Consider the following 26,802-nt stretch of genomic DNA (forward strand, 5'->3'; position numbering starts at 1 on the left):
ACAGAAGCGCTGTACATGTACACGTTATGCACAACACTCTGCTAGTCGCACGGACGTGCGGTGCAAGCGGTTGAGATGTTGGATCGTGGATGTTTGCGTGTGAACAGGAACGGAACCACTGCCTCCAACAGGAACGCCAGCAACTACCAGTGCCGTCACAGCTACAGGTGAGTCTACCAGCACAGTTATCAATCTGGACTATCATCATCAGCCATGGTCAATCCACTGCTGGATAAAGGCCTCTCCAGCATTCGCCACCTCTCACAGTTCTGAATTATTACAATCCATCCGGCACCTGCACACGAGTTGATTTCATGGCTCCATCTACTCAGTAGATGTGCTCTCGGACACGTTATATTCTTTAGCTACCACTCTGTTATTACTCCTGACCATCGTCCATCTTCTAGCCAGGACGTGTCCTGCACAAGCTCACTCGATTTTCTTAACAGTTTGAAAGGTGTCTTTAACATGCATATGTTCTATCATCCACGTGTTCCTTAATCGGTCCCTCCGTGTAATGTCAGGCGTGCATCTCCCCATGCTTCATTGCAAACGTCTCAGTTTCTGTTCCATATTTTTGTGAGTGATCATGTTTATGAACCATATGTTGTAACAGGCAGGACACACTGCCTGTCACAGAAACCCAATGGAATGTAAGGGCTGTGTAACCGTTATTCTAAAATGTTCACGTTTATAACGTGACTTTATCATCATTGGCAGGTCGCTGAAAGTGTTAAAGACCCAAGTAAATGTTGTGGCAACGTTTGAACGTAATAATGACAATTACATGTTCTTTTGCTTTTCTCTAAGTTGCAACAACTACTTCTGCAAGTGCATTCAACGTCACCACAAGTCAGTCGATCACCCAAGGTAGAACATACTTAACATGCAGAATGTAATCAACACTTGAATCGACCTGACGCTGAATAACTATTATGTTGCAGTACCCGCCTGTGATCGCATTCTGTGTGGAATTTCTGTGTTAAATTCCTGTGTTGTATTGATCACGGCTAATGACCATGATGATGATGATGAATTATTCGCTTTCTGGTGAGGTCCACATTAATGGAGGAACCATTTCTGATGTTTTTTTGGAAGATCTTGGGAAAATACCAATTTCATGAACTGTATCAGAAATGCTTTATCAGGGATAATTGATTAAAAGGAAAACTCAGAAGCCCTAATCATAGCTCACACATTAATTATCATTTTAGCACTTTCCAACTCGGGTTGAAAGCAGAAATGCATTAACTATGTCCGTCCTCCTAAAGCGGCGTCACTGTGATTCTCGTGAACATAAGTCAATGTGAACAAAACTTAAATATGAGGTTGTGTTGCTCTTTGGAACTCACCCTGGAGAAAACCAGACACAATGATCAAAGGATCATTGCTCAAAGCTTGGAGACACAAACGAGGGTTACACTTAGAGACACAAACCACCTTTAAAAAAAACGGTGCCGCGGGCTAATGCCCATGTGACGTGACAGCGTGCGACGTCACAATCTGACATCACGTGTTGTTGCGCCATGCGGCATCGTCTCGCTGTGCTACCGGAAACCTAATATCATTATCGCTCATTCCACACTCCCGAAGAAAAGCGCATTTGAAAGCAATGCCATTCACATGAATTTTCGAACTCTTTTCATCCCTTCCCCCCACCCCACTAATCAAAGCTCCAACTGTGCCTGAGCTGAGCCAACTGATCCCCACGACGTCGCCACCGTTCGCCCCGACCGTTGGAGACCAGCAGCACTTCTACATCAAGTTCACCATCGTCAACCGCAACTACAGCAGCGATCTGGCGCAGAGCTACTCTCCCCTGCGAACCGAGTACACCACAAACATCTCCAACCTGGTGAGCGTCGCTTCAGGGTCACGGAGGTTTTCATCTACAAAGTGACAATTCTACACGTCCAAACTTAACTTTGCTTCTCATCCCTATGTTCTTTGCCAATTCAGAGTTCGTTGCTTAAATAGTACTGGCTGTAATCAGAGGTCAGAGCTGGCACAGCTGAGATCATGGGTTCATATCCAGGTTTCAGCTGCCTGTCACTATAATGGGTTTTTCAAGTGTTGTGAGTTAATGATCTCAGCTCAGTCACCAAATACTATCCAACAATGATAAAATGTGGTTCTGAACTTAATTTGGCTAAATTCTAGCACTTAGAATTAAAAAACAAACGTACGTGACTTTGACTTTTATAATGCAATAAACATTACACGCCAGTATAACTTGTCAGTAGTTCCAAAATATCTGCTTCTGTGGAACATATATCATATCACATAGGGTTGTCCTGCTTTGTAAGACTTCCGAGTAAATTCTTCATCTCATAACGTGACACCAATAGCACAATTGGGATAAAATATGGGGAAAAGACAAACATGTTTAATGACACTGGTGTTTGAAACAAGATGTTTGCAAATGCTTGGCTTTTTCTCTCTCTTTCAGTTGGAGAACCTGTTCTATCAGAAAATCGGGGATGCAGTGCAAGCATGCACAGTGACGAATTACTGGTACGTGTGCTAAAACTTTAATCGATAGTAAAAGTTGTCATTTTAATCTCTCTTGTGCACACACGGATCAGAGAACAAACGTTGAACTTTGTGTCAAACGATGATGTACGTAAACTTTGTGTCATTGAATTCCGCAGGGAGGGCCCACTCGTGGTGGTTGCCAGGTGCGAGTTCACAAACACCAGCAGTGTGGACGAGTCGGTGGTTGACGCGGCCTTCAAAGCAGGAACCAACCAACTGAACGACCTGGGACCTTATCTGCTCAAGAACACAGACCTCACAGTGACCAGTAAGTGGATGCCTTCATTTCAACATAAAGAGTTTTGTCTATGACCACAGCACCCAGAATGCGCCCCATCTCATCAGATCTCATGAGCCAAGCAGGTTTAAGCATACATAGTTATTGGATGTGCGACCACCATGCATGACAGGTGCTACAGGCTGCCACGAGGGCTACGTTGTGGGCAGCAAAGAGCAAGTACCGCTAAATCCATCGTTGTACTGTACTTGTATGCTCCCAGGTCTAGCGCAGTGGATTGACAGAAGCGCTGTACATGTACACGTTATGCACAACACTGTGCTAGTCACACGGACGTGCGGTGCAAGCGGTTGAGATGTTGGATCGTGGATGTTTGCGTGTGAACAGGAACGGAACCACTGCCTCCAACAGGAACGCCAGCAACTACCAGTGCCGTCACAGCTACAGGTGAGTCTACCAGCACAGTTATCAATCTGGACTATCATTATCAGCCATGGTCAATCCACTGCTGGATAAAGGCCTCTCCAGCATTCGCCACCTCTCACAGTTCTGAATTATTACAATCCATCCGGCACCTGCACACGAGTTGATTTCATGGCTCCATCTACTCAGTAGATGTGCTCTCGGACACGTTATATTCTTTAGCTACCACTCTGTTATTACTCCTGACCATCGTCCATCTTCTAGCCAGGACGTGTCCTGCACAAGCTCACTCGATTTTCTTAACAGTTTGAAAGGTGTCTTTAACATGCATATGTTCTATCATCCACGTGTTCCTTAATCGGTCCCTCCGTGTAATTTCAGGCGTGCATCTCCCCATGCTTCATTGCAAACGTCTCAGTTTCTGTTCCATATTTTTGTGAGTGATCATGTTTATGAACCATATGTTGTAACAGGCAGGACACACTGCCTGTCACAGAAACCCAATGGAATGTAAGGGCTGTGTAACCGTTATTCTAAAATGTTCACGTTTATAACGTGACTTTATCATCATTGGCAGGTCGCTGAAAGTGTTAAAGACCCAAGTAAATGTTGTGGCAACGTTTGAACGTAATAATGACAATTACATGTTCTTTTGCATTTCTCTAAGTTGCAACAACTACTTCTGCAAGTGCATTCAACGTCACCACAAGTCAGTCGATCACCCAAGGTAGAACATACTTAACATGCAGAATGTAATCAACACTTGAATCGACCTGACGCTGAATAACTATTATGTTGCAGTACCCGCCTGTGATCGCATTCTGTGTGGAATTTCTGTGTTAAATTCCTGTGTTGTATTGATCACGGCTAATGACCATGATGATGATGATGAATTATTCGCTTTCTGGTGAGGTCCACATTAATGGAGGAACCATTTCTGATGTTTTTTTGGAAGATCTTGGGAAAATACCAATTTCATGAACTGTATCAGAAATGCTTTATCAGGGATAATTGATTAAAAGGAAAACTCAGAAGCCCTAATCATAGCTCACACATTAATTATCATTTTAGCACTTTCCAACTCGGGTTGAAAGCAGAAATGCATTAACTATGTCCGTCCTCCTAAAGCGGCGTCACTGTGATTCTCGTGAACATAAGTCAATGTGAACAAAACTTAAATATGAGGTTGTGTTGCTCTTCGGAACTCACCCTGGAGAAAACCAGACACAATGATCAAAGGATCATTGCTCAAAGCTTGGAGACACAAACGAGGGTTACACTTAGAGACACAAACCACCTTAAAAAAAACGGTGCCGCGGGCTAATGCCCATGTGACGTGACAGCGTGCGACGTCACAATCTGACATCACGTGTTGTTGCGCCATGCGGCATCGTCTTGCTGTGCTACCGGAAACCTAATATCATTATCGCTCATTCCACACTCCTGAAGAAAAGCGCATTTGAAAGCAATGCCATTCACATTAATTTTCGAACTCTTTTTATCCCTTCCCCCCACCCAACTAATCAAAGCTCCAACTGTGCCTGAGCCGAGCCAACTGATCCCCACGACGTCGCCACCGTACGCCCCGACCGTTGGAGACCAGCAGCACTTCTACATCAAGTTCACCATCGTCAACCGCAACTACAGCAGCGATCTGGCGCAGAGCTACTCTCCCCTGCGAACCGAGTACACCACAAACATCTCCAACCTGGTGAGCGTCGCTTCAGGGTCACGGAGGTTTTCATCTACAAAGTGACACTTTTACACGTCCAAACATAACTTCGCTTCTCATTCCTATGGTCTCTGCCAATTCAACGTTTGTTGCTTTAAAAGTACTTGTTGGAATCAGAGGCAGGAGCAGTCACAGCTGAGATACTGGGTTAGGACCCGAGCTTCAGCCGTCTGTGATTAAACCGGGTTCTCAAGTGTAGACAGTTGATGGCCTCAGCTCAGCCACCAATAACTGCACAAAACGCAATTACATCAGAGGTGGCCGAGTCGCTCAGCGGTCAGAGACCAAAGCCGGCTCAGCTGAGATACTGGGTTCATATCCAGGCTTCAACCGCCCGTGAATACGCTGGGTTTTTCAGTGTGGTGAGTTGATGATCTCAGCTCGGTCATTAAAGACTGCCCCAAAAAATATCAACTTTGGTTAAATTTCACCTCTGAAAATTCATAAAGTATAGGAATATGTATCACTGTGGACCAGAGGACACTGGAAGGGGTCTCAGAGGTAGTTCTATGATATCTGCTTCTGTGAGCCGTACATTATATCAAGAAGGGTTGTACTGCTCTGTGAGCGTTTTTAATAAATTATTTGTCTCATGACGCGACACCAATAGCACAGTTGGGATATAATAAATAAAATGTGTCATGACACTGACGTTTGAAGCGAGCTGTCTGCAAATGCTTGACTTTTTCTCTCTCTTTCAGTTACGACACCAATAGCACAGCTGGGATATAATAAATAAAATGTGTCATGACACTGACGTTTGAAGCGAGCTGTTTGCAAATGCTTGACTTTTGCTCCCTCTTTCAGTTGGACAACCTCTTCGCTCAGAAAATAGGAGATGCATTCCAAACATGCCACGTGGCGAATTACTGGTACGTGCCAATTTAATCTTTCACACACTTCAGACAACAAACGCAAGTTCGAGACATCGCATTGACTTCGACGTTATAATTGAACACATTTAAAATGCATGAAGGTAGAGGTACAGCCCTGCAAGTACCTGCTCGCACCACTGCTGGCGGAAAGGCCTTCACTAGAGAGAGCTCAAAGAAAGTCCCTTGCTTTGGGGCATTTGCTTTCTCTTCTTGGAAGAGTTGGGAGTTACCCACACTTTACCCCACCATGCACAACACACCGATTGCTTCTACCCATTCATACTGCTGGGTGGACAGAGTTTGCGTGGTGGATTTAAGAAGCTTCCACCATTGTTATACTGCCGTGGGGAGAAATAAAATTGAACCGACGAAATCAAATCTGGATTGCAAGTCCAGTGTGATAACCATTCTACCACAGCAGCATCCCTGACAGTATGAAAGCTGACAATAGATTTTTTTTTGAAAACTAACTTTGCATCATTGAATTCCGCAGGGAGGGCCCACTGGTGGTGGTTGCCAGGTGCGAGTTCACAAACACCAGCAGTGTGAACGAGTCGGTGGTTGACGCAGCCTTCAAAGCAGGAACCAACCAACTGTACGACCTGGGACCTTACCTGCTCAACAAGACAGACCTCACAGTGACCAGTAAGTGGACGCCTTCATTTCAACGCGGCACATTCACGTGGAATGATTTCAGCTGCTGTGAGACATCTCACGGACAACTGTCAATGAACCCACTTGTACTCAATACGCGGATCCTTCCACTTGCTCTCAAGATCACACTCACAGTTTTAAAGATCCTCCACTGACTCATCCTTGTTTACCTTGTCACTCTCATCGCACTCTCCTGCCCATCATGCCCTCTCTGCTCCAGAAACTCAGGATTTCTGTCAAAGCCCCCAATTTACCTTTGCCTAGTAGTCGGTCGCTCATTCGCCTCTACTGCTGCCATTGGCTTGAACTCCCCTCCAGCAGCCATCCATGCTGTCAACTCCATGCCCAAATAGACTCCTCTGCCTATGATTGACTATTTCAGTCTATAAAATAAGAATGCCTACCCTTCTTGGGAAATGTCTGAAGATGCGGCCGCATTTAGACATTTTGTAAATTTACATTGTAATTGTGTCAATATTTTTAAGGCTGACATGACGTCTTTGTGCACAAATAGGAACAGAACCAATGCCTCCATCTGCAACACAAGCACCTACCAGTACAGGTAAGGCAACACATTCACCAACCAACAACAAATAACCGCGTCATATCAAGTGTGCCCCACATGACAAATTTCACTGCTCTTTCGAATTTGCAGATGATTACGTGGACGTCTGCCATCTGGCGGTGAACAATATACTGCGCATGTTGAAAACAAATATGGTGCACTAGTCCCAGAGTAATGGCCCACTCATAGTGAAATGTTTACCAAAATTGACGTAGGTGCCAGGTAACATGTGGTTACTCCCACCTCTTCCAAAACATCTGGCCAGCATGGAAGAGTAGGCCAACTACCCTTTAGATGGGCTTTCTAGAAGCGATGATGGTCATTTATGAGTCTGTGTCTTTGGTCCTCAGCAACTCCTCCATCAACGACACCACCAGGCACAGGGTTGCCACCCTCAGGTACGCCACACACAACATTCCGTCCAAACCACAACCACGTGGGCATCCGTAATCACAACCACAACAAATACAACTATTTACAACTAATGTTGAATTTGCATTGACTCTGTCTCAATTAAGTCTAATGAATACTTCTGAGGACAAATGTACGTTGCAAAGCGGCATAGAAGCCACGTATATTCATGATTTTTCTTCCTTGTACTTCTGTGTTTTAGTTTCCACTACAGCGGCTTTAACGACCAAACAGACGACCGCCACAGAAGGTAATCCGCGCGTTACCCACAGATTACATCTCACTGTAGCAGTACCCTCCTGAACAAGAGTCTAGGGACTCAGCGAGTCATGCTCACCATTGGCACTCCGTATTTCATTAAAAAACAAGTTGCCGATTTTATTCCCCCTTCAAAGAATTATAACCCCATAACAAAACAAAAAATATGCTCAGGAGGGGCTCCGTAGAGCTCCCTCGAGCGATCAGAGGCGCTTCCGCCAGCAATTAATTGAGCAAGATTTTTCAGAGCTGCACCTTAATCTTTACTTTTGAATTTTTCAAAGCACCCATCGTTCCCGTGACAAACAAACCGATCAACGCCGGGAAGACGACAACAGCGCCAGTCGGCCTGACCCAGGGACCCCAGCAGCACTTCTACATCAAGTTCACCATCATCAACCGCAACTACAGCAGCGATCTGGCACAGAGCTACTCTCCCCTGCGAACCGAGTACACCACAAACATCTCCAACCTGGTGAGCGCTGCTTCATGGTCACGGAGATTTTCGTCGATAAAGTGCCAATTCTGCACTTCCAAACTTAGCTTCGCTTCGTATTCCTAAGTTCTCTGGCAATTCAGAGTCTGTTGCTTTAAAAGTACTTGTTGGAATCAGAGGTAGGAGCAGTCACAGCTGAGATACTGGGTTAGGACCCGAGCTTCAGCCGTCTGTGATTAAACCGGGTTCTCAAGTGTAGACAGTTGATGGCCTCAGCTCAGCCACCAATAACTGCACAAAACGCAATTACATCAGAGGTGGCCGAGTCGCTCAGCGGTCAGAGACCAAAGCCGGCACAGCTGAGATACTGGGTTCATATCCAGGCTTCAGTCGCCCTTGAATACACTGGGTTTTTCAGTGTGGTGAGTTGATGATCTCAGCTCGGTCATTAAAGACTGCCCCAAAAAATATCAACTTTGGTTAAATTTCACCTCTGAAAATTCATAAAGTATAGGAATATGTATCACTGTGGACCAGAGGACACTGGAAGGGGTCTCAGAGGTAGTTCTATGATATCTGCTTCTGTGAGCCGTACATTATATCAAGAAGGGTTGTACTGCTCTGTGAGAGTTTTTAATAAATTATTTGTCCCATGACGTGACACCAATAGCACAGTTGGGATATAATCAATAAAATGTGTCGTGACACTGACGTTTGAAGCGAGCTGTTTGCAAATGCTTGACTTTTGCTCTCTCTTTCAGTTGGACAACCTCTTCGCTCAGAAAATAGGAGATGCATTCCAAACATGCCACGTGGCGAATTACTGGTACGTGCCAATTTAATCTTTCACACACTTCAGACAACAAACGCAAGTTCGAGACATCGCATTGACTGTTACGATAAGTGGGCTTCGACGTTATAATTAAACAAATTTAAAATGCATGAAGGTAAAGGTACAGCCCTGCAAGTACCTGCTCGCACCACTGCTGGCGGAAAGGCCTTCACTAGAGGGAGCTCAAAGAGAGCCACTTGCTTTGGGGCATTTGCCTTCTCTTCTTGGAAGAGTTGGGAGTTACCCACACTTTACCCCACCATGCACAACACACCGATTGCTTCTACCCATTCATACTGCTGGGTGGACAGAGTTTGCGTGGTGGATTTAAGAAGCTTCCACCATTGTTATACTGCCGTGGGGAGAAATAAAATTGAACCGACGAAATCAAATCTGGATTGCAAGTCCAGTGTGATAACCATTCTACCACAGCAGCATCCCTGACAGTATGAAAGCTGACAATAGATTTTTTTGAAAACTAACTTTGCATCATTGAATTCCGCAGGGAGGGCCCACTGGTGGTGGTTGCCAGGTGCGAGTTCACAAACACCAGCAGTGTGAACGAGTCGGTGGTTGACGCAGCCTTCAAAGCAGGAACCAACCAACTGTACGACCTGGGACCTTACCTGCTCAACAAGACAGACCTCACAGTGACCAGTAAGTGGACGCCTTCATTTCAACGCGGCACATTCACGTGGAATGATTTCAGCTGCTGTGAGACATCTCACGGACAACTGTCAATGAACCCACTTGTACTCAATACGCGGATCCTTCCACTTGCTCTCAAGATCACACTCACAGTTTTAAAGATCCTCCACTGACTCATCCTTGTTTACCTTGTCACTCTCATCGCACTCTCCTGCCCATCATGCCCTCTCTGCTCCAGAAACTCAGGATTTCTGTCAAAGCCCCCAATTTACCTTTGCCTAGTAGTCGGTCGCTCATTCGCCTCTACTGCTGCCATTGGCTTGAACTCCCCTCCAGCAGCCATCCATGCTGTCAACTCCATGCCCAAATAGACTCCTCTGCCTATGATTGACTATTTCAGTCTATAAAATAAGAATGCCTACCCTTCTTGGGAAATGTCTGAAGATGCGGCCGCATTTAGACATTTTGTAAATTTACATTGTAATTGTGTCAATATTTTTAAGGCTGACATGACGTCTTTGTGCACAAATAGGAACAGAACCAATGCCTCCATCTGCAACACAAGCACCTACCAGTACAGGTAAGGCAACACATTCACCAACCAACAACAAATAACCGCGTCATATCAAGTGTGCCCCACATGACAAATTTCACTGCTCTTTCGAATTTGCAGATGATTACGTGGACGTCTGCCATCTGGCGGTGAACAATATACTGCGCATGTTGAAAACAAATATGGTGCACTAGTCCCAGAGTAATGGCCCACTCATAGTGAAATGTTTACCAAAATTGACGTAGGTGCCAGGTAACATGTGGTTACTCCCACCTCTTCCAAAACATCTGGCCAGCATGGAAGAGTAGGCCAACTACCCTTTAGATGGGCTTTCTAGAAGCGATGATGGTCATTTATGAGTCTGTGTCTTTGGTCCTCAGCAACTCCTCCATCAACGACACCACCAGGCACAGGGTTGCCACCCTCAGGTACGCCACACACAACATTCCGTCCAAACCACAACCACGTGGGCATCCGTAATCACAACCACAACAAATACAACTATTTACAACTAATGTTGAATTTGCATTGACTCTGTCTCAATTAAGTCTAATGAATACTTCTGAGGACAAATGTACGTTGCAAAGCGGCATAGAAGCCACGTATATTCATGATTTTTCTTCCTTGTACTTCTGTGTTTTAGTTTCCACTACAGCGGCTTTAACGACCAAACAGACGACCGCCACAGAAGGTAATCCGCGCGTTACCCACAGATTACATCTCACTGTAGCAGTACCCTCCTGAACAAGAGTCTAGGGACTCAGCGAGTCATGCTCACCATTGGCACTCCGTATTTCATTAAAAAACAAGTTGCCGATTTTATTCCCCCTTCAAAGAATTATAACCCCATAACAAAACAAAAAATATGCTCAGGAGGGGCTCCGTAGAGCTCCCTCGAGCGATCAGAGGCGCTTCCGCCAGCAATTAATTGAGCAAGATTTTTCAGAGCTGCACCTTAATCTTTACTTTTGAATTTTTCAAAGCACCCATCGTTCCCGTGACAAACAAACCGATCAACGCCGGGAAGACGACAACAGCGCCAGTCGGCCTGACCCAGGGACCCCAGCAGCACTTCTACATCAAGTTCACCATCATCAACCGCAACTACAGCAGCGATCTGGCACAGAGCTACTCTCCCCTGCGAACCGAGTACACCACAAACATCTCCAACCTGGTGAGCGCTGCTTCATGGTCACGGAGATTTTCGTCGATAAAGTGCCAATTCTGCACTTCCAAACTTAGCTTCGCTTCGTATTCCTAAGTTCTCTGGCAATTCAGAGTCTGTTGCTTTAAAAGTACTTGTTGGAATCAGAGGTAGGAGCAGTCACAGCTGAGATACTGGGTTAGGACCCGAGCTTCAGCCGTCTGTGATTAAACCGGGTTCTCAAGTGTAGACAGTTGATGGCCTCAGCTCAGCCACCAATAACTGCACAAAACGCAATTACATCAGAGGTGGCCGAGTCGCTCAGCGGTCAGAGACCAAAGCCGGCACAGCTGAGATACTGGGTTCATATCCAGGCTTCAGTCGCCCTTGAATACACTGGGTTTTTCAGTGTGGTGAGTTGATGATCTCAGCTCGGTCATTAAAGACTGCCCCAAAAAATATCAACTTTGGTTAAATTTCACCTCTGAAAATTCATAAAGTATAGGAATATGTATCACTGTGGACCAGAGGACACTGGAAGGGGTCTCAGAGGTAGTTCTATGATATCTGCTTCTGTGAGCCGTACATTATATCAAGAAGGGTTGTACTGCTCTGTGAGAGTTTTTAATAAATTATTTGTCCCATGACGTGACACCAATAGCACAGTTGGGATATAATCAATAAAATGTGTCGTGACACTGACGTTTGAAGCGAGCTGTTTGCAAATGCTTGACTTTTGCTCTCTCTTTCAGTTGGACAACCTCTTCGCTCAGAAAATAGGAGATGCATTCCAAACATGCCACGTGGCGAATTACTGGTACGTGCCAATTTAATCTTTCACACACTTCAGACAACAAACGCAAGTTCGAGACATCGCATTGACTGTTACGATAAGTGGGCTTCGACGTTATAATTAAACAAATTTAAAATGCATGAAGGTAAAGGTACAGCCCTGCAAGTACCTGCTCGCACCACTGCTGGCGGAAAGGCCTTCACTAGAGGGAGCTCAAAGAGAGCCACTTGCTTTGGGGCATTTGCCTTCTCTTCTTGGAAGAGTTGGGAGTTACCCACACTTTACCCCACCATGCACAACACACCGATTGCTTCTACCCATTCATACTGCTGGGTGGACAGAGTTTGCGTGGTGGATTTAAGAAGCTTCCACCATTGTTATACTGCCGTGGGGAGAAATAAAATTGAACCGACGAAATCAAATCTGGATTGCAAGTCCAGTGTGATAACCATTCTACCACAGCAGCATCCCTGACAGTATGAAAGCTGACAATAGATTTTTTTGAAAACTAACTTTGCATCATTGAATTCCGCAGGGAGGGCCCACTGGTGGTGGTTGCCAGGTGCGAGTTCACAAACACCAGCAGTGTGAACGAGTCGGTGGTTGACGCAGCCTTCAAAGCAGGAACCAACCAACTGTACGACCTGGGACCTTACCTGCTCAACAAGACAGACCTCACAGTGACCAGTAAGTGGACGCCTTCATTTCAACGCGGCACATTCACGTGGAATGATTTCAGCTGCTGTGAGACATCTCACGGACAACTGTCAATGAACCCACTTGTACTCAATACGCGGATCCTTCCACTTGCTCTCAAGATCACACTCACAGTTTTAAAGATCCTCCACTGACTCATCCTTGTTTACCTTGTCACTCTCATCGCACTCTCCTGCCCATCATGCCCTCTCTGCTCCAGAAACTCAGGATTTCTGTCAAAGCCCCCAATTTACCTTTGCCTAGTAGTCGGTCGCTCATTCGCCTCTACTGCTGCCATTGGCTTGAACTCCCCTCCAGCAGCCATCCATGCTGTCAACTCCATGCCCAAATAGACTCCTCTGCCTATGATTGACTATTTCAGTCTATAAAATAAGAATGCCTACCCTTCTTGGGAAATGTCTGAAGATGCGGCCGCATTTAGACATTTTGTAAATTTACATTGTAATTGTGTCAATATTTTTAAGGCTGACATGACGTCTTTGTGCACAAATAGGAACAGAACCAATGCCTCCATCTGCAACACAAGCACCTACCAGTACAGGTAAGGCAACACATTCACCAACCAACAACAAATAACCGCGTCATATCAAGTGTGCCCCACATGACAAATTTCACTGCTCTTTCGAATTTGCAGATGATTACGTGGACGTCTGCCATCTGGCGGTGAACAATATACTGCGCATGTTGAAAACAAATATGGTGCACTAGTCCCAGAGTAATGGCCCACTCATAGTGAAATGTTTACCAAAATTGACGTAGGTGCCAGGTAACATGTGGTTACTCCCACCTCTTCCAAAACATCTGGCCAGCATGGAAGAGTAGGCCAACTACCCTTTAGATGGGCTTTCTAGAAGCGATGATGGTCATTTATGAGTCTGTGTCTTTGGTCCTCAGCAACTCCTCCATCAACGACACCACCAGGCACAGGGTTGCCACCCTCAGGTACGCCACACACAACATTCCGTCCAAACCACAACCACGTGGGCATCCGTAATCACAACCACAACAAATACAACTATTTACAACTAATGTTGAATTTGCATTGACTCTGTCTCAATTAAGTCTAATGAATACTTCTGAGGACAAATGTACGTTGCAAAGCGGCATAGAAGCCACGTATATTCATGATTTTTCTTCCTTGTACTTCTGTGTTTTAGTTTCCACTACAGCGGCTTTAACGACCAAACAGACGACCGCCACAGAAGGTAATCCGCGCGTTACCCACAGATTACATCTCACTGTAGCAGTACCCTCCTGAACAAGAGTCTAGGGACTCAGCGAGTCATGCTCACCATTGGCACTCCGTATTTCATTAAAAAACAAGTTGCCGATTTTATTCCCCCTTCAAAGAATTATAACCCCATAACAAAACAAAAAATATGCTCAGGAGGGGCTCCGTAGAGCTCCCTCGAGCGATCAGAGGCGCTTCCGCCAGCAATTAATTGAGCAAGATTTTTCAGAGCTGCACCTTAATCTTTACTTTTGAATTTTTCAAAGCACCCATCGTTCCCGTGACAAACAAACCGATCAACGCCGGGAAGACGACAACAGCGCCAGTCGGCCTGACCCAGGGACCCCAGCAGCACTTCTACATCAAGTTCACCATCATCAACCGCAACTACAGCAGCGATCTGGCACAGAGCTACTCTCCCCTGCGAACCGAGTACACCACAAACATCTCCAACCTGGTGAGCGCTGCTTCATGGTCACGGAGATTTTCGTCGATAAAGTGCCAATTCTGCACTTCCAAACTTAGCTTCGCTTCGTATTCCTAAGTTCTCTGGCAATTCAGAGTCTGTTGCTTTAAAAGTACTTGTTGGAATCAGAGGTAGGAGCAGTCACAGCTGAGATACTGGGTTAGGACCCGAGCTTCAGCCGTCTGTGATTAAACCGGGTTCTCAAGTGTAGACAGTTGATGGCCTCAGCTCAGCCACCAATAACTGCACAAAACGCAATTACATCAGAGGTGGCCGAGTCGCTCAGCGGTCAGAGACCAAAGCCGGCACAGCTGAGATACTGGGTTCATATCCAGGCTTCAGTCGCCCTTGAATACACTGGGTTTTTCAGTGTGGTGAGTTGATGATCTCAGCTCGGTCATTAAAGACTGCCCCAAAAAATATCAACTTTGGTTAAATTTCACCTCTGAAAATTCATAAAGTATAGGAATATGTATCACTGTGGACCAGAGGACACTGGAAGGGGTCTCAGAGGTAGTTCTATGATATCTGCTTCTGTGAGCCGTACATTATATCAAGAAGGGTTGTACTGCTCTGTGAGAGTTTTTAATAAATTATTTGTCCCATGACGTGACACCAATAGCACAGTTGGGATATAATCAATAAAATGTGTCGTGACACTGACGTTTGAAGCGAGCTGTTTGCAAATGCTTGACTTTTGCTCTCTCTTTCAGTTGGACAACCTCTTCGCTCAGAAAATAGGAGATGCATTCCAAACATGCCACGTGGCGAATTACTGGTACGTGCCAATTTAATCTTTCACACACTTCAGACAACAAACGCAAGTTCGAGACATCGCATTGACTGTTACGATAAGTGGGCTTCGACGTTATAATTAAACAAATTTAAAATGCATGAAGGTAAAGGTACAGCCCTGCAAGTACCTGCTCGCACCACTGCTGGCGGAAAGGCCTTCACTAGAGGGAGCTCAAAGAGAGCCACTTGCTTTGGGGCATTTGCCTTCTCTTCTTGGAAGAGTTGGGAGTTACCCACACTTTACCCCACCATGCACAACACACCGATTGCTTCTACCCATTCATACTGCTGGGTGGACAGAGTTTGCGTGGTGGATTTAAGAAGCTTCCACCATTGTTATACTGCCGTGGGGAGAAATAAAATTGAACCGACGAAATCAAATCTGGATTGCAAGTCCAGTGTGATAACCATTCTACCACAGCAGCATCCCTGACAGTATGAAAGCTGACAATAGATTTTTTTGAAAACTAACTTTGCATCATTGAATTCCGCAGGGAGGGCCCACTGGTGGTGGTTGCCAGGTGCGAGTTCACAAACACCAGCAGTGTGAACGAGTCGGTGGTTGACGCAGCCTTCAAAGCAGGAACCAACCAACTGTACGACCTGGGACCTTACCTGCTCAACAAGACAGACCTCACAGTGACCAGTAAGTGGACGCCTTCATTTCAACGCGGCACATTCACGTGGAATGATTTCAGCTGCTGTGAGACATCTCACGGACAACTGTCAATGAACCCACTTGTACTCAATACGCGGATCCTTCCACTTGCTCTCAAGATCACACTCACAGTTTTAAAGATCCTCCACTGACTCATCCTTGTTTACCTTGTCACTCTCATCGCACTCTCCTGCCCATCATGCCCTCTCTGCTCCAGAAACTCAGGATTTCTGTCAAAGCCCCCAATTTACCTTTGCCTAGTAGTCGGTCGCTCATTCGCCTCTACTGCTGCCATTGGCTTGAACTCCCCTCCAGCAGCCATCCATGCTGTCAACTCCATGCCCAAATAGACTCCTCTGCCTATGATTGACTATTTCAGTCTATAAAATAAGAATGCCTACCCTTCTTGGGAAATGTCTGAAGATGCGGCCGCATTTAGACATTTTGTAAATTTACATTGTAATTGTGTCAATATTTTTAAGGCTGACATGACGTCTTTGTGCACAAATAGGAACAGAACCAATGCCTCCATCTGCAACACAAGCACCTACCAGTACAGGTAAGGCAACACATTCACCAACCAACAACAAATAACCGCGTCATATCAAGTGTGCCCCACATGACAAATTTCACTGCTCTTTCGAATTTGCAGATGATTACGTGGACGTCTGCCATCTGGCGGTGAACAATATACTGCGCATGTTGAAAACAAATATGGTGCACTAGTCCCAGAGTAATGGCCCACTCATAGTGAAATGTTTACCAAAATTGACGTAGGTGCCAGGTAACATGTGGTTACTCCCACCTCTTCCAAAACATCTGGCCAGCATGGAAGAGTAGGCCAACTACCCTTTAGATGGGCTTTCTAGAAGCGATGATGGTCATTTATGAGTCTGTGTCTTTGGTCCTCAGCAACTCCTCCATCAACGACACCACCAGGCACAGGGTTGCCACCCTCAGGTACGCCACACACAACATTCCGTCCAAACCACAACCACGTGGGCATCCGTAATCACAACCACAACAAATACAACTATTTACAACTAATGTTGAATTTGCATTGACTCTGTCTCAATTAAGTCTAATGAATACTTCTGAGGACAAATGTACGTTGCAAAGCGGCATAGAAGCCACGTATATTCATGATTTTTCTTCCTTGTACTTCTGTGTTTTAGTTTCCACTACAGCGGCTTTAACGACCAAACAGACGACCGCCACAGAAGGTAATCCGCGCGTTACCCACAGATTACATCTCACTGTAGCAGTACCCTCCTGAACAAGAGTCTAGGGACTCAGCGAGTCATGCTCACCATTGGCACTCCGTATTTCATTAAAAAACAAGTTGCCGATTTTATTCCCCCTTCAAAGAATTATAACCCCATAACAAAACAAAAAATATGCTCAGGAGGGGCTCCGTAGAGCTCCCTCGAGCGATCAGAGGCGCTTCCGCCAGCAATTAATTGAGCAAGATTTTTCAGAGCTGCACCTTAATCTTTACTTTTGAATTTTTCAAAGCACCCATCGTTCCCGTGACAAACAAACCGATCAACGCCGGGAAGACGACAACAACGCCAGTCGGCCTGACCCAGGGACCCCAGCAGCACTTCTACATCAAGTTCACCATCATCAACCGCAACTACAGCAGCGATCTGGCACAGAGCTACTCTCCCCTGCGAACCGAGTACACCACAAACATCTCCAACCTGGTGAGCGCTGCTTCATGGTCACGGAGGTTTTCGTCGATAAAGTGCCAATTCTGCACTTCCAAACTTAGCTTCGCTTCGTATTCCTAAATTCTCTGGCAATTCAGAGTCTGTTGCTTAAAAAGTACTTGTTGGAATCAGAGGTAGGAGCAGTCACAGCTGAGATACTGGGTTAGGATCCGGGCTTCAGCCGTCTTTGAATAAACCGGGTTCTCAAGTGTAGAGAGTTGATGGCCTCAGCTCAGCCACCAATAACTGCACAAAACGCAATTCCATCAGAGGTGGCCAAGTCGCTCAGCGGTCATAGACCAAAGCCGGCACAGCTGAGATACTGGGTTCATATCCAGGCTTCAGTCGCCCGTGAATACGCTGGGTTTTTCAGTGTGGTGAGTTGATGATCTCAGCTCGGTCATTAAAGACTGCCCCAAAAAATATCAACTTTGGTTAAATTTCACCTCTGAAAATTCATAAAGTATAGGAATATGTATTACTGTGGACCAGAGGTCACTAGAAGGGATCTCAGAGGTAGTTCTATGATATGTGCTTCTGTGAGCCGTACATTATATCAAGAAGGGTTGTACTGCTCTGTGAGAGTTTTTAATAAATTATTTGTCTCATGACGGGACACCAAAAACACGGTTGGGATATAATAAATAAAATGTGTCATGACACTGACGTTTGAAGCGAGCTGTTTGCAAATGCTTGACTTTTGCTCTCTCTTTCAGTTACGACACCAATAGCACAGTTGGGATATAATAAATTAAATGTCTCATGACACTGACGTTTGAAGCGAGCTGTTTGCAAATGCTTCACTTTTGCTCTCTCTTTCAGTTGGACAACCTCTTCCCTCAGAAAATAGGAGATGCATTCCAAACATGCCACGTGGCGAATTACTGGTACGTGCCAATTTAATCTTTCACACACTTCAGAAAACAAACGCAAGTTCGAGACATCGCATTGACTGTTACGATAAGTGGGCTTCAACGTTATAATTGAACACATTTAAAATGGATGAAGGTAAAGGTACAGCCCTGCAAGTACCTGCTCGCACCACTGCTGTCGGAGGGAGCTCAAAGAGAGCCACTTGCTTTGGGGCATTTGTCTTCTCTTCTTGGAAGAGTTGGGAGTTACCCACACTTTACCCCACCATGCACAACACACCGATTGCTTCTACCCATTCATACTGCTGGGTGGACTGTCATGGGGAGAAATAAAATTGAACCGACAAAATCAAATCTGGATTGCAAGTCCAGTATGATAACCATTGTACCACAGCAGCATCCCTGAAAGTGTGGAAGCTGACAGTAGATTTTTTTTTGAAAACTAACTTTGCATCATTGAATTCCGCAGGGAGGGCCCACTGGTGGTGGTTGCCAGGTGCGAGTTCACAAACACCAGCAGTGTGAACGAGTCGGTGGTTGACGCGGCCTTCAGAGCAGGAACCACCCAACTGAGTGAACTGGGACCTTACCTGCTCAACACCTCAGACCTCACAGTGACCAGTAAGTAGATGGCACCCATCTTAAGAAAAAAGTTTCCTTACAAGTGTCAGTGCAATGACTTTGGCAACTCACGCAGTGGTAGCCAGATGGCTCATGGGTAAAGAGAAGCTGAGCGGGTACCGCTGAGTACCTGGGTTCAAACCGAGGTTTCAGCTGCTCGTGAGTTGATCATCTCAGCGTGGTCGCCGATGAATGCACAAAACAAAACAATCACATTATATATTTTCTTCTCCTCAATTTGGGTGAATTCCAACTCTGAGAATTAAACAAATCTTTATTTATGTGATGAACATTTTTCCATGGATTAAAGAAGTCACTTGAAGAGATCTCAGAAGTAGTTCCGTATAATCTACTTCCACTGACCGTTCTCTAATACGGGTATGATGCACTGCTCAACTAAAGTTCTTGAATGGATACTTGCTTATGAAATGTAATCAACGTGGGAACATTTTTTTTTTATAAAAATAAATTTGTACAAAATGTGCAAACTCGCAGAGTCGCACTACTTTGCACTCACAAACTGATGTCTGTGTTACCAGGGATTGAACCCACTCCTCCGAATGCAACGCAAGCACCTACCAGCCCCGGTAAGACCCCTGGTATATCTCTACATGCAGCGTCCATTAGCAGAGACACAGTGCAGTTAACCCCTCCTTGTATTTGGACTTCACTGAGACATAAACGCACAACACGACAGCGTCACAATGCAGTTCAATTATTAATTTAGGTTTTTAAGCAAGTGGTGCATGCGTGGAATCTTGTGCAAAATTATTTGTCTTATTTTTATTCATATAGGTTGTATATCGTGGGTTTACGTAACTCCTTACAACCACTACAGATTCCTCCATTCACCACAATGCTCACAAAAAAATGTAATCGCCATTCGGAATAATGATAATTGCATGAATTTCCTTGGTGTGGTGAATCATGACACCTTAATTTCAAAGCAGAACACATAATGAAATCCTATGTATAAAATATATTTTAAAATGTATATACATAGGGCCTTTGACGCGAATTCACATTCGTGCTCGTCCCTTATTTTAATTTATGATTTCAATTCTGATGTCTCCATGGTGCAGCAGTTAGCGCAATGCACTTGCAATCCAGAGACGTCTAACCAGCGTGAAAGATTAAGTCAAAAATACACTGTTTAAGAGGGGCTATCTCATGCTCAATCTAGCGAGCGGGGGCCCTTCTGCCAACAGTCGCTTGAGCAAGTAAATGCAGGGCTGCACCTTAACCTTAACTTTTTATTTTTCAAAGCATCCATCGCTCCCGTGACAAACAAACCGGTCAACGCCGGGAAGACAACAGCGGCAGTCGGCCCGACCCTGGAATCCCTGCAGCATTTCTACATCAAGTTCACCATCGTCAACCGCAACTACAGCAGCGATCTAGCGCAGAGCAACTCTACCCTGCGACAAGAATACACTGCAAACATCTCCGGCCTGGTAAGCATCGCTGCATGGAGATCCTGAGATTCTAAGATACTGTATTCTCTGGATTACGAGACACAAAATCTAAAGTATGATGCACCGCAAACTCTTCCCCGGTGTCAAAAAGGACAACAAGTCTGGTCACACATGCAAACACCGACCAGAATTTATTACGAGATGCACCCCAAATGTTGGCTGTAAAACAGAGGTGGGGCAAGAAGTGTAATATCTATAATCAAGAGTATATGGCAATACAAACGACACTGGCATTAACCAAATACATTGACACGTACACACATGCATACATGCATACATGCAAACATACTGGTTAGCCACTCACAGAACAGATAACAGGATATTGCTCTGCACTTTTTTCTGTGCGTTCCCTCAGCTGGAAGACCTTTTCCGAAAGCAAGTCGGCAATGCACAGCACAACTGCACCGTCACAAATTACTGGTGAGTTTAATATTACTCCTCATTTTCACTCGCGTGCTTTCAATAACGGCATCTCACGACGGTAATCGTGATTATCGGAGTTGATCAAAAGTGTTAACGCTAACGGGGATCTTCTTCAGGCCTGGCACACTGGTGGTGGTGGTGGTTGCCAAGTGTGAGTTCACAAACACCAGCAGTGTGGACGAGTCGGTGGTTGACGCAGCCTTCAGAAACGGAACCGAACAACTGACCAGCCTGGGACTCTACCAGCTCAACACGACAGACCTCAGTGTGACCAGTAAGCGAACGCCTTAATTTCAAGATGAACGATTCACACCATGTTCACATGGGATGATTTCAGCTGCTGAAAGACACCCACAGCAGTCAATGAGACCACATGCACTCAATATGCTGATTTCTCGACTTCATTTTAACAACCATATTTTGGATCCCAAAAAAGTCTAAGTGGTATTCAGGCTCAAATGAGCACTGAGGCATTGGTGATCATCTCCCGTTTACATCCCTGAGCCAGTAAAGGAAATTCCACATTCCTATGACAGAGCTGATCGCTCCATAGGACAACCACTGTTGACTTCTATAAAATGTGTTTCTTTTATCGACCCGAGGGGATGATGGGCTGAGTCAATGCACTCAACCAGGAGTTGAACTCACAAATTTCCAATTGCGAGCCGCTCACTCTACCGCTGAGCTACCTGGCCTGTTACATAGGTTGCCAACACGTTTGCTCGGGTGTGTAACAAATACGTGGGAAAAAAGAAATTCGATCGCAGAGTTTAAGTTTATGTTCAGGGCAGTTTTTGAACTTCTTGGGGAGCAGCAGTTCTATGCATTGTGCCACCTCTAGTACACACGCGATGCAAGCGCATGACATCTTGACCCACACATGTTTCTGTACGAACAGGAACGGAGCCATTACCTCCGACACAAGCTTCAACCACCGCAGGTAAAACAACAGGTTCACCTCCTGACACAGTCCTTGCAGTCACTAGAGACCACTGCATTCTCCACAGCGTTGACAAAATAAATGATCCCTGAATCGAATCGCCATCCGGAATCATAGTGATTGCATGAATTTGCCTTGGTGGTGGTGGTGGTGAATTATGCCACCTTTTTTTCTAAGCAGAAAACAATGAAATCTCATGCAAAATTTTAAGCACAGCTTGCATGTATAGTGAGTCCTCGCTAAATGCGGGTTCACGCAATGCGTGTTCGCTAAAACGCGGTTCTTTTACGAGAGAACACTTTTCACAACGCGGAACGCACCGTTGCCACGCAGTTTCTGAGCAGTCGACGACGATCTACTTTCTTGAGCTGCGCAGTAGTGATAGAGTGCAGGGAATGATGCAGTACACGCAGGCGGCGTACCCTCATCTCAGTTCTTTGTCCTGCTATGGGATCACTGCAGGCTGATTTATAGTGCAAATGTCATTCCAATTTACATGGTTTGTTATTTCGTTATGCCCTGTAATGTATATACGATAATTACTCGGTCAACTCGGTTTTACTTAACGTGACATTTTTAAGGAACGCATATACTGCGTTAAACGAGGAATTACTGTATATACATAAAAAAAACTACATATACACACGGGCTTCAATGCTAATTTGTATTCATGCTCGTTATTTATTTTCAATTCTGATGTTGCCGTGGTGGTAACGATTAGCACACTGGACTTGTAATCCGGAGATGTTAGCCGGCGTGGAAGAATTAAGCCAAAACTACGCTCCCTAGTGCTCAATCTAGCAAGCAGAGGCCCTTCCACCAACAGTGGTGTGAGCAAGCAATTTCAGTGGTGCACCTTATCCTATACTTTGTCATGTCTTAAAGGACCAATCGTTTCCGTGGCGACGACGATGAAGACAACAGCGGCAGTCGGCCCGACCCTGGAACCCCTGCAGCATTTCTACATCAAGTTCACCATCGTCAACCACAACTACAGCAGCGATCTGGCGCAGAGCAACTCTACCCTGCGACAAGAATACACTGCAAACATCTCCGGCCTGGTAAGCATCGCTGCATGGAGATCCTGAGATTCTAAGATACTGTATTCTCTGGATTACGAGACACACAATGGAAAGTATGATGCACCGCAAACACTTCCCCGGTGTCAAAAAGGACAACAAATCTGGTCACACATGCAAACACCGACCAGAATTTATTACGAGATGCACCCCAAATGTTGGCTGTAAAACAGAGGTGGGGCAAGAAGTGTAATAATATCTATAATCAAGAGTATATGGCAATACAAACGACACTGGCATTAACCAAATACATTGACATGTACACACATGCATACATGCAAACATACTGGTTAGCCACTCACAGAACAGATAACAGGATATTGCTCTGCACTTTTTCTAAATGATGCGCCTGTGCGTTCCCTCAGCTGGAAGACCTTTTCCGAAAGCAAGTCGGCAATGCACAGCACAACTGCACCGTCACAAATTACTGGTGAGTTTAATATTACTCCTCATTTTCACTCGCGTGCTTTCAATAACGGCATCTCACGACGGTAATCGTGATTATCGGAGTTGATCAAAGGTGTTAACGCTAACGGGGATCTTCTTCAGGCCTGGCACACTGGTGGTGGTGGTGGTGGTTGCCAAGTGTGAGTTCACAAACACCAGCAGTGTGGACGAGTCGGTGGTTGACGCGGCCTTCAAAAACGGAACCGAACAACTGACCAGCCTGGGACTCTACCAGCTCAACACGACAGACCTCAGTGTGACCAGTAAGCGAACGCCTTCATTTCAAGATGAACGATTCACACCATGTTCACATGGGATAATATCAGCTGCTGATAGACACCCACAGCAGTCAATGAGACCACATGCACTCTATATGCTGATTTCTCGACTTCATTTTAACAACCATATTTTGGATCCCAAAAAAGTCGAAGTGATATTCAGGCTCAAATGAGCACTGAGGCATTGGTGATCATCTCCCGTTTACATCCCTGAGCCAGTAAAGGAAATTCCACATTCCTATGACAGCTGATCACTCCATAGGACAACCACTGTTGACTTCTATAAAATGTGTTTCTTATATCGACCCGAGGGGATGATGGGCTGAGTCAATGCACTCAACCAGGAGTTGAACTCACAAACTTCCAATTGCGAGCCGCTCACTCTACCGCTGAGCTACCTGGCCTGTTACATAGGTTGCCAACACGTTTGCTCGGGTGTGTAACAAATACGTGGGAAAAAATAAATTCGATCGCTGAGTTTTAGTTTATGTTCAGGGCAGTTTTTGAACTTCTTGGGGAGCAGCAGTTCTATGCATTGTGCCACCTCTAGTACACACGCGATGCAAGCGCATGACATCTTGACCCACACATGTTTCTGTACGAACAGGAACGGAGCCATTACCTCCGACACAAGCTTCAACCACCGCAGGTAAAACAACAGGTTCACCTCCTGACACAGTCCTTGCAGTCACTAGAGACCACTGCATTCTCCGCAGCGTTGACAAAATAAATGATCCCTGAATCGAATCGCCATCCGGAATCATGGTGATTGCATGAATTTGCCTTGGTGGTGGTGGTGAATTATGCCACCTTTTTTTCTAAGCAGAAAACAATGAAATCTCATGCAAAATTTTAAGCACAGCTTGCATGTATAGTGAGTCCTCGCTAAATGCGGGTTCACGCAATGCGTGTTCGCTAAAACGCGGTTCTTTTACGAGAGAACACTTTTCACAACGCGGAACGCACCGTTGCCACGCAGTTTCTGAGCAGTCGACGACGATCTACTTTCTTGAGCTGCGCAGTAGTGATAGAGTGCAGGGAATGATGCAGTACACGCAGGCGGCGTACCCTCATCTCAGTTCTTTGTCCTGCCATGGGATCACTGCAGGCTGATTTATAGTGCAAATGTCATTCCAATTTACATGGTTTGTTATTTCGTTATGCCCTGTAATGTATATACGATAATTACTCGGTCAACTCGGTTTTACTTAACGTGACATTTTTAAGGAACGCATATACTGCGTTAAACGAGGAATTACTGTATATACATAAAAAAACTACATATACACACGGGCTTCAATGCTAATTTGTATTCATGCTCGTTATTTATTTTCAATTCTGATGTTGCCGTGGTGGTAACGATTAGCACACTGGACTTGTAATCCGGAGATGTTAGCCGGCGTGGAAGAATTAAGCCAAAACTACGCTCCCTAGTGCTCAATCTAGCAAGCAGAGGCCCTTCCACCAACAGTGGTGTGAGCAAGCAATTTCAGTGCTGCACCTTATCCTATACTTTGTCATGTCTTAAAGGACCAATCGTTTCCGTGGCGACGACGATGAAGACAACAGCGGCAGTCGGCCCGACCCTGGAACCCCTGCAGCATTTCTACATCAAGTTCACCATCGTCAACCGCAACTACAGCAGCGATCTGGCGCAGAGCAACTCTACCCTGCGACAAGAATACACTGCAAACATCTCCGGCCTGGTAAGCATCGCTGCATGGAGATCCTGAGATTCTAAGATACTGTATTCTCTGGATTACGAGACACACAATGGAAAGTATGATGCACCGCAAACTCTTCCCCGGTGTCAAAAAGGACAACAAATCTGGTCACACATGCAAACACCGACCAGAATTTATTACGAGATGCACCCCAAATGTTGGCTGTAAAACAGAGGTGGGGCAAGAAGTGTAATAATATCTATAATCAAGAGTATATGGCAATACAAACGACACTGGCATTAACCAAATACATTGACACGTACACACATGCATACATGCAAACATACTGGTTAGCCACTCACAGAACAGATAACAGGATATTGCTCTGCACTTTTTCTAAATGACGCGCATGTGCGTTCCCTCAGCTGGAAGACCTTTTCCGAAAGCAAGTCGGCAATGCACAGCACAACTGCACCGTCACAAATTACTGGTGAGTTTAATATTACTCCTCATTTTCACTCGCGTGCTTTCAATGACGGCATCTCACGACGTGATTATCGGAGTTGATCAAAGGTGTTAACGCTAACGGGGATCTTCTTCAGGCCTGGCACACTGGTGGTGGTGGTTGCCAAGTGTGAGTTCACCAACACCAGCAGTGTGGACGAGTCGGTGGTTGACGCGGCCTTCAAAAACGGAACCGAAAAACTGACCAGCCTGGGACTCTACCTGCTCAACACGACAGACCTCATTGTGAACAGTAAGTGGACTCTCTCACCACACCGACATACACGTGTTAACGAAACACATGCCTAAAAAATCCAACTGTGCACTGATTGAAAACTTTCCTCTTTATACATTGCTATGTAATTACTCTCAAGATTAAAATAAAAAAAAGTTGTGGTCATACCATCTCACTTGGCTAAGGGCATTGCTCTTCAGTCACCTCATCACTCTTACAATGTTATATACTGTATACATATATGTACACGATTTTATTTTTCTAAGTTCTTTTTTTTTACCATGACGGCAGCGACGACCGTGTGATGAACGCGTTTTCATCTGTACTTTGCAGGAACTGAGCCGTTACCTCCAACAGAGGCACCAATAGCAGCTCCAGAGACACTCGTGGCATTCTTCATCAAGTTCACAGTGGTGAACTACAATTACACGGTTGATCTGGACAACAGCAGCTCTCCATTGTATCAGGAACACTCGAAGAACATCTCTCAAGAGGTGAGCGATCGCTTGTACACGATCACAGGGGGCGAGCAACATATGGCCCATGACTTCACTTCAGACGGGCCCGCGACCGCATGAGGCCTACCGC

At 45.4% G+C, this 26,802-nt stretch overlaps 1 protein-coding gene and 1 long non-coding RNA gene across 2 annotated transcripts; both read left to right on the top strand.

The window, feature by feature from the left end:
• Nucleotides 1-4,816: 4,816 nt before the first annotated feature.
• Nucleotides 4,817-7,388, top strand: LOC144950809 (uncharacterized). The gene is made up of 5 exons (XR_013640406.1): nt 4,817-4,907; nt 5,736-5,800; nt 6,297-6,448; nt 6,972-7,019; nt 7,373-7,388. It is a non-coding gene; the product is annotated as an uncharacterized LOC144950809 (long non-coding RNA).
• Nucleotides 7,389-7,544: 156 nt separating this feature from the next.
• LOC144950735 (uncharacterized) lies at nt 7,545-26,792 on the top strand. The gene is made up of 34 exons (XM_078880808.1): nt 7,545-7,683; nt 7,976-8,166; nt 8,889-8,953; nt 9,465-9,616; nt 10,140-10,187; nt 10,541-10,588; nt 10,804-10,851; nt 11,144-11,334; nt 12,057-12,121; nt 12,633-12,784; nt 13,308-13,355; nt 13,709-13,756; nt 13,972-14,019; nt 14,312-14,502; nt 15,225-15,289; nt 15,801-15,952; nt 16,476-16,523; nt 16,877-16,924; nt 17,480-17,670; nt 18,499-18,563; nt 19,018-19,169; nt 19,709-19,756; nt 20,436-20,623; nt 21,000-21,064; nt 21,184-21,341; nt 21,966-22,007; nt 22,893-23,068; nt 23,452-23,516; nt 23,636-23,796; nt 24,419-24,460; nt 25,342-25,517; nt 25,901-25,965; nt 26,078-26,232; nt 26,548-26,792. Exons 1-34 carry the CDS (start codon nt 7,545-7,547, stop codon nt 26,790-26,792), a joined length of 3,741 nt encoding a protein of 1,246 aa, XP_078736934.1.
• Nucleotides 26,793-26,802: the final 10 nt, after the last annotated feature.

Source organism: Lampetra fluviatilis, chromosome 59 (assembly GCF_964198595.1).
Source record: "Lampetra fluviatilis chromosome 59, kcLamFluv1.1, whole genome shotgun sequence".
Taxonomy (NCBI): domain Eukaryota; kingdom Metazoa; phylum Chordata; class Hyperoartia; order Petromyzontiformes; family Petromyzontidae; genus Lampetra; species Lampetra fluviatilis.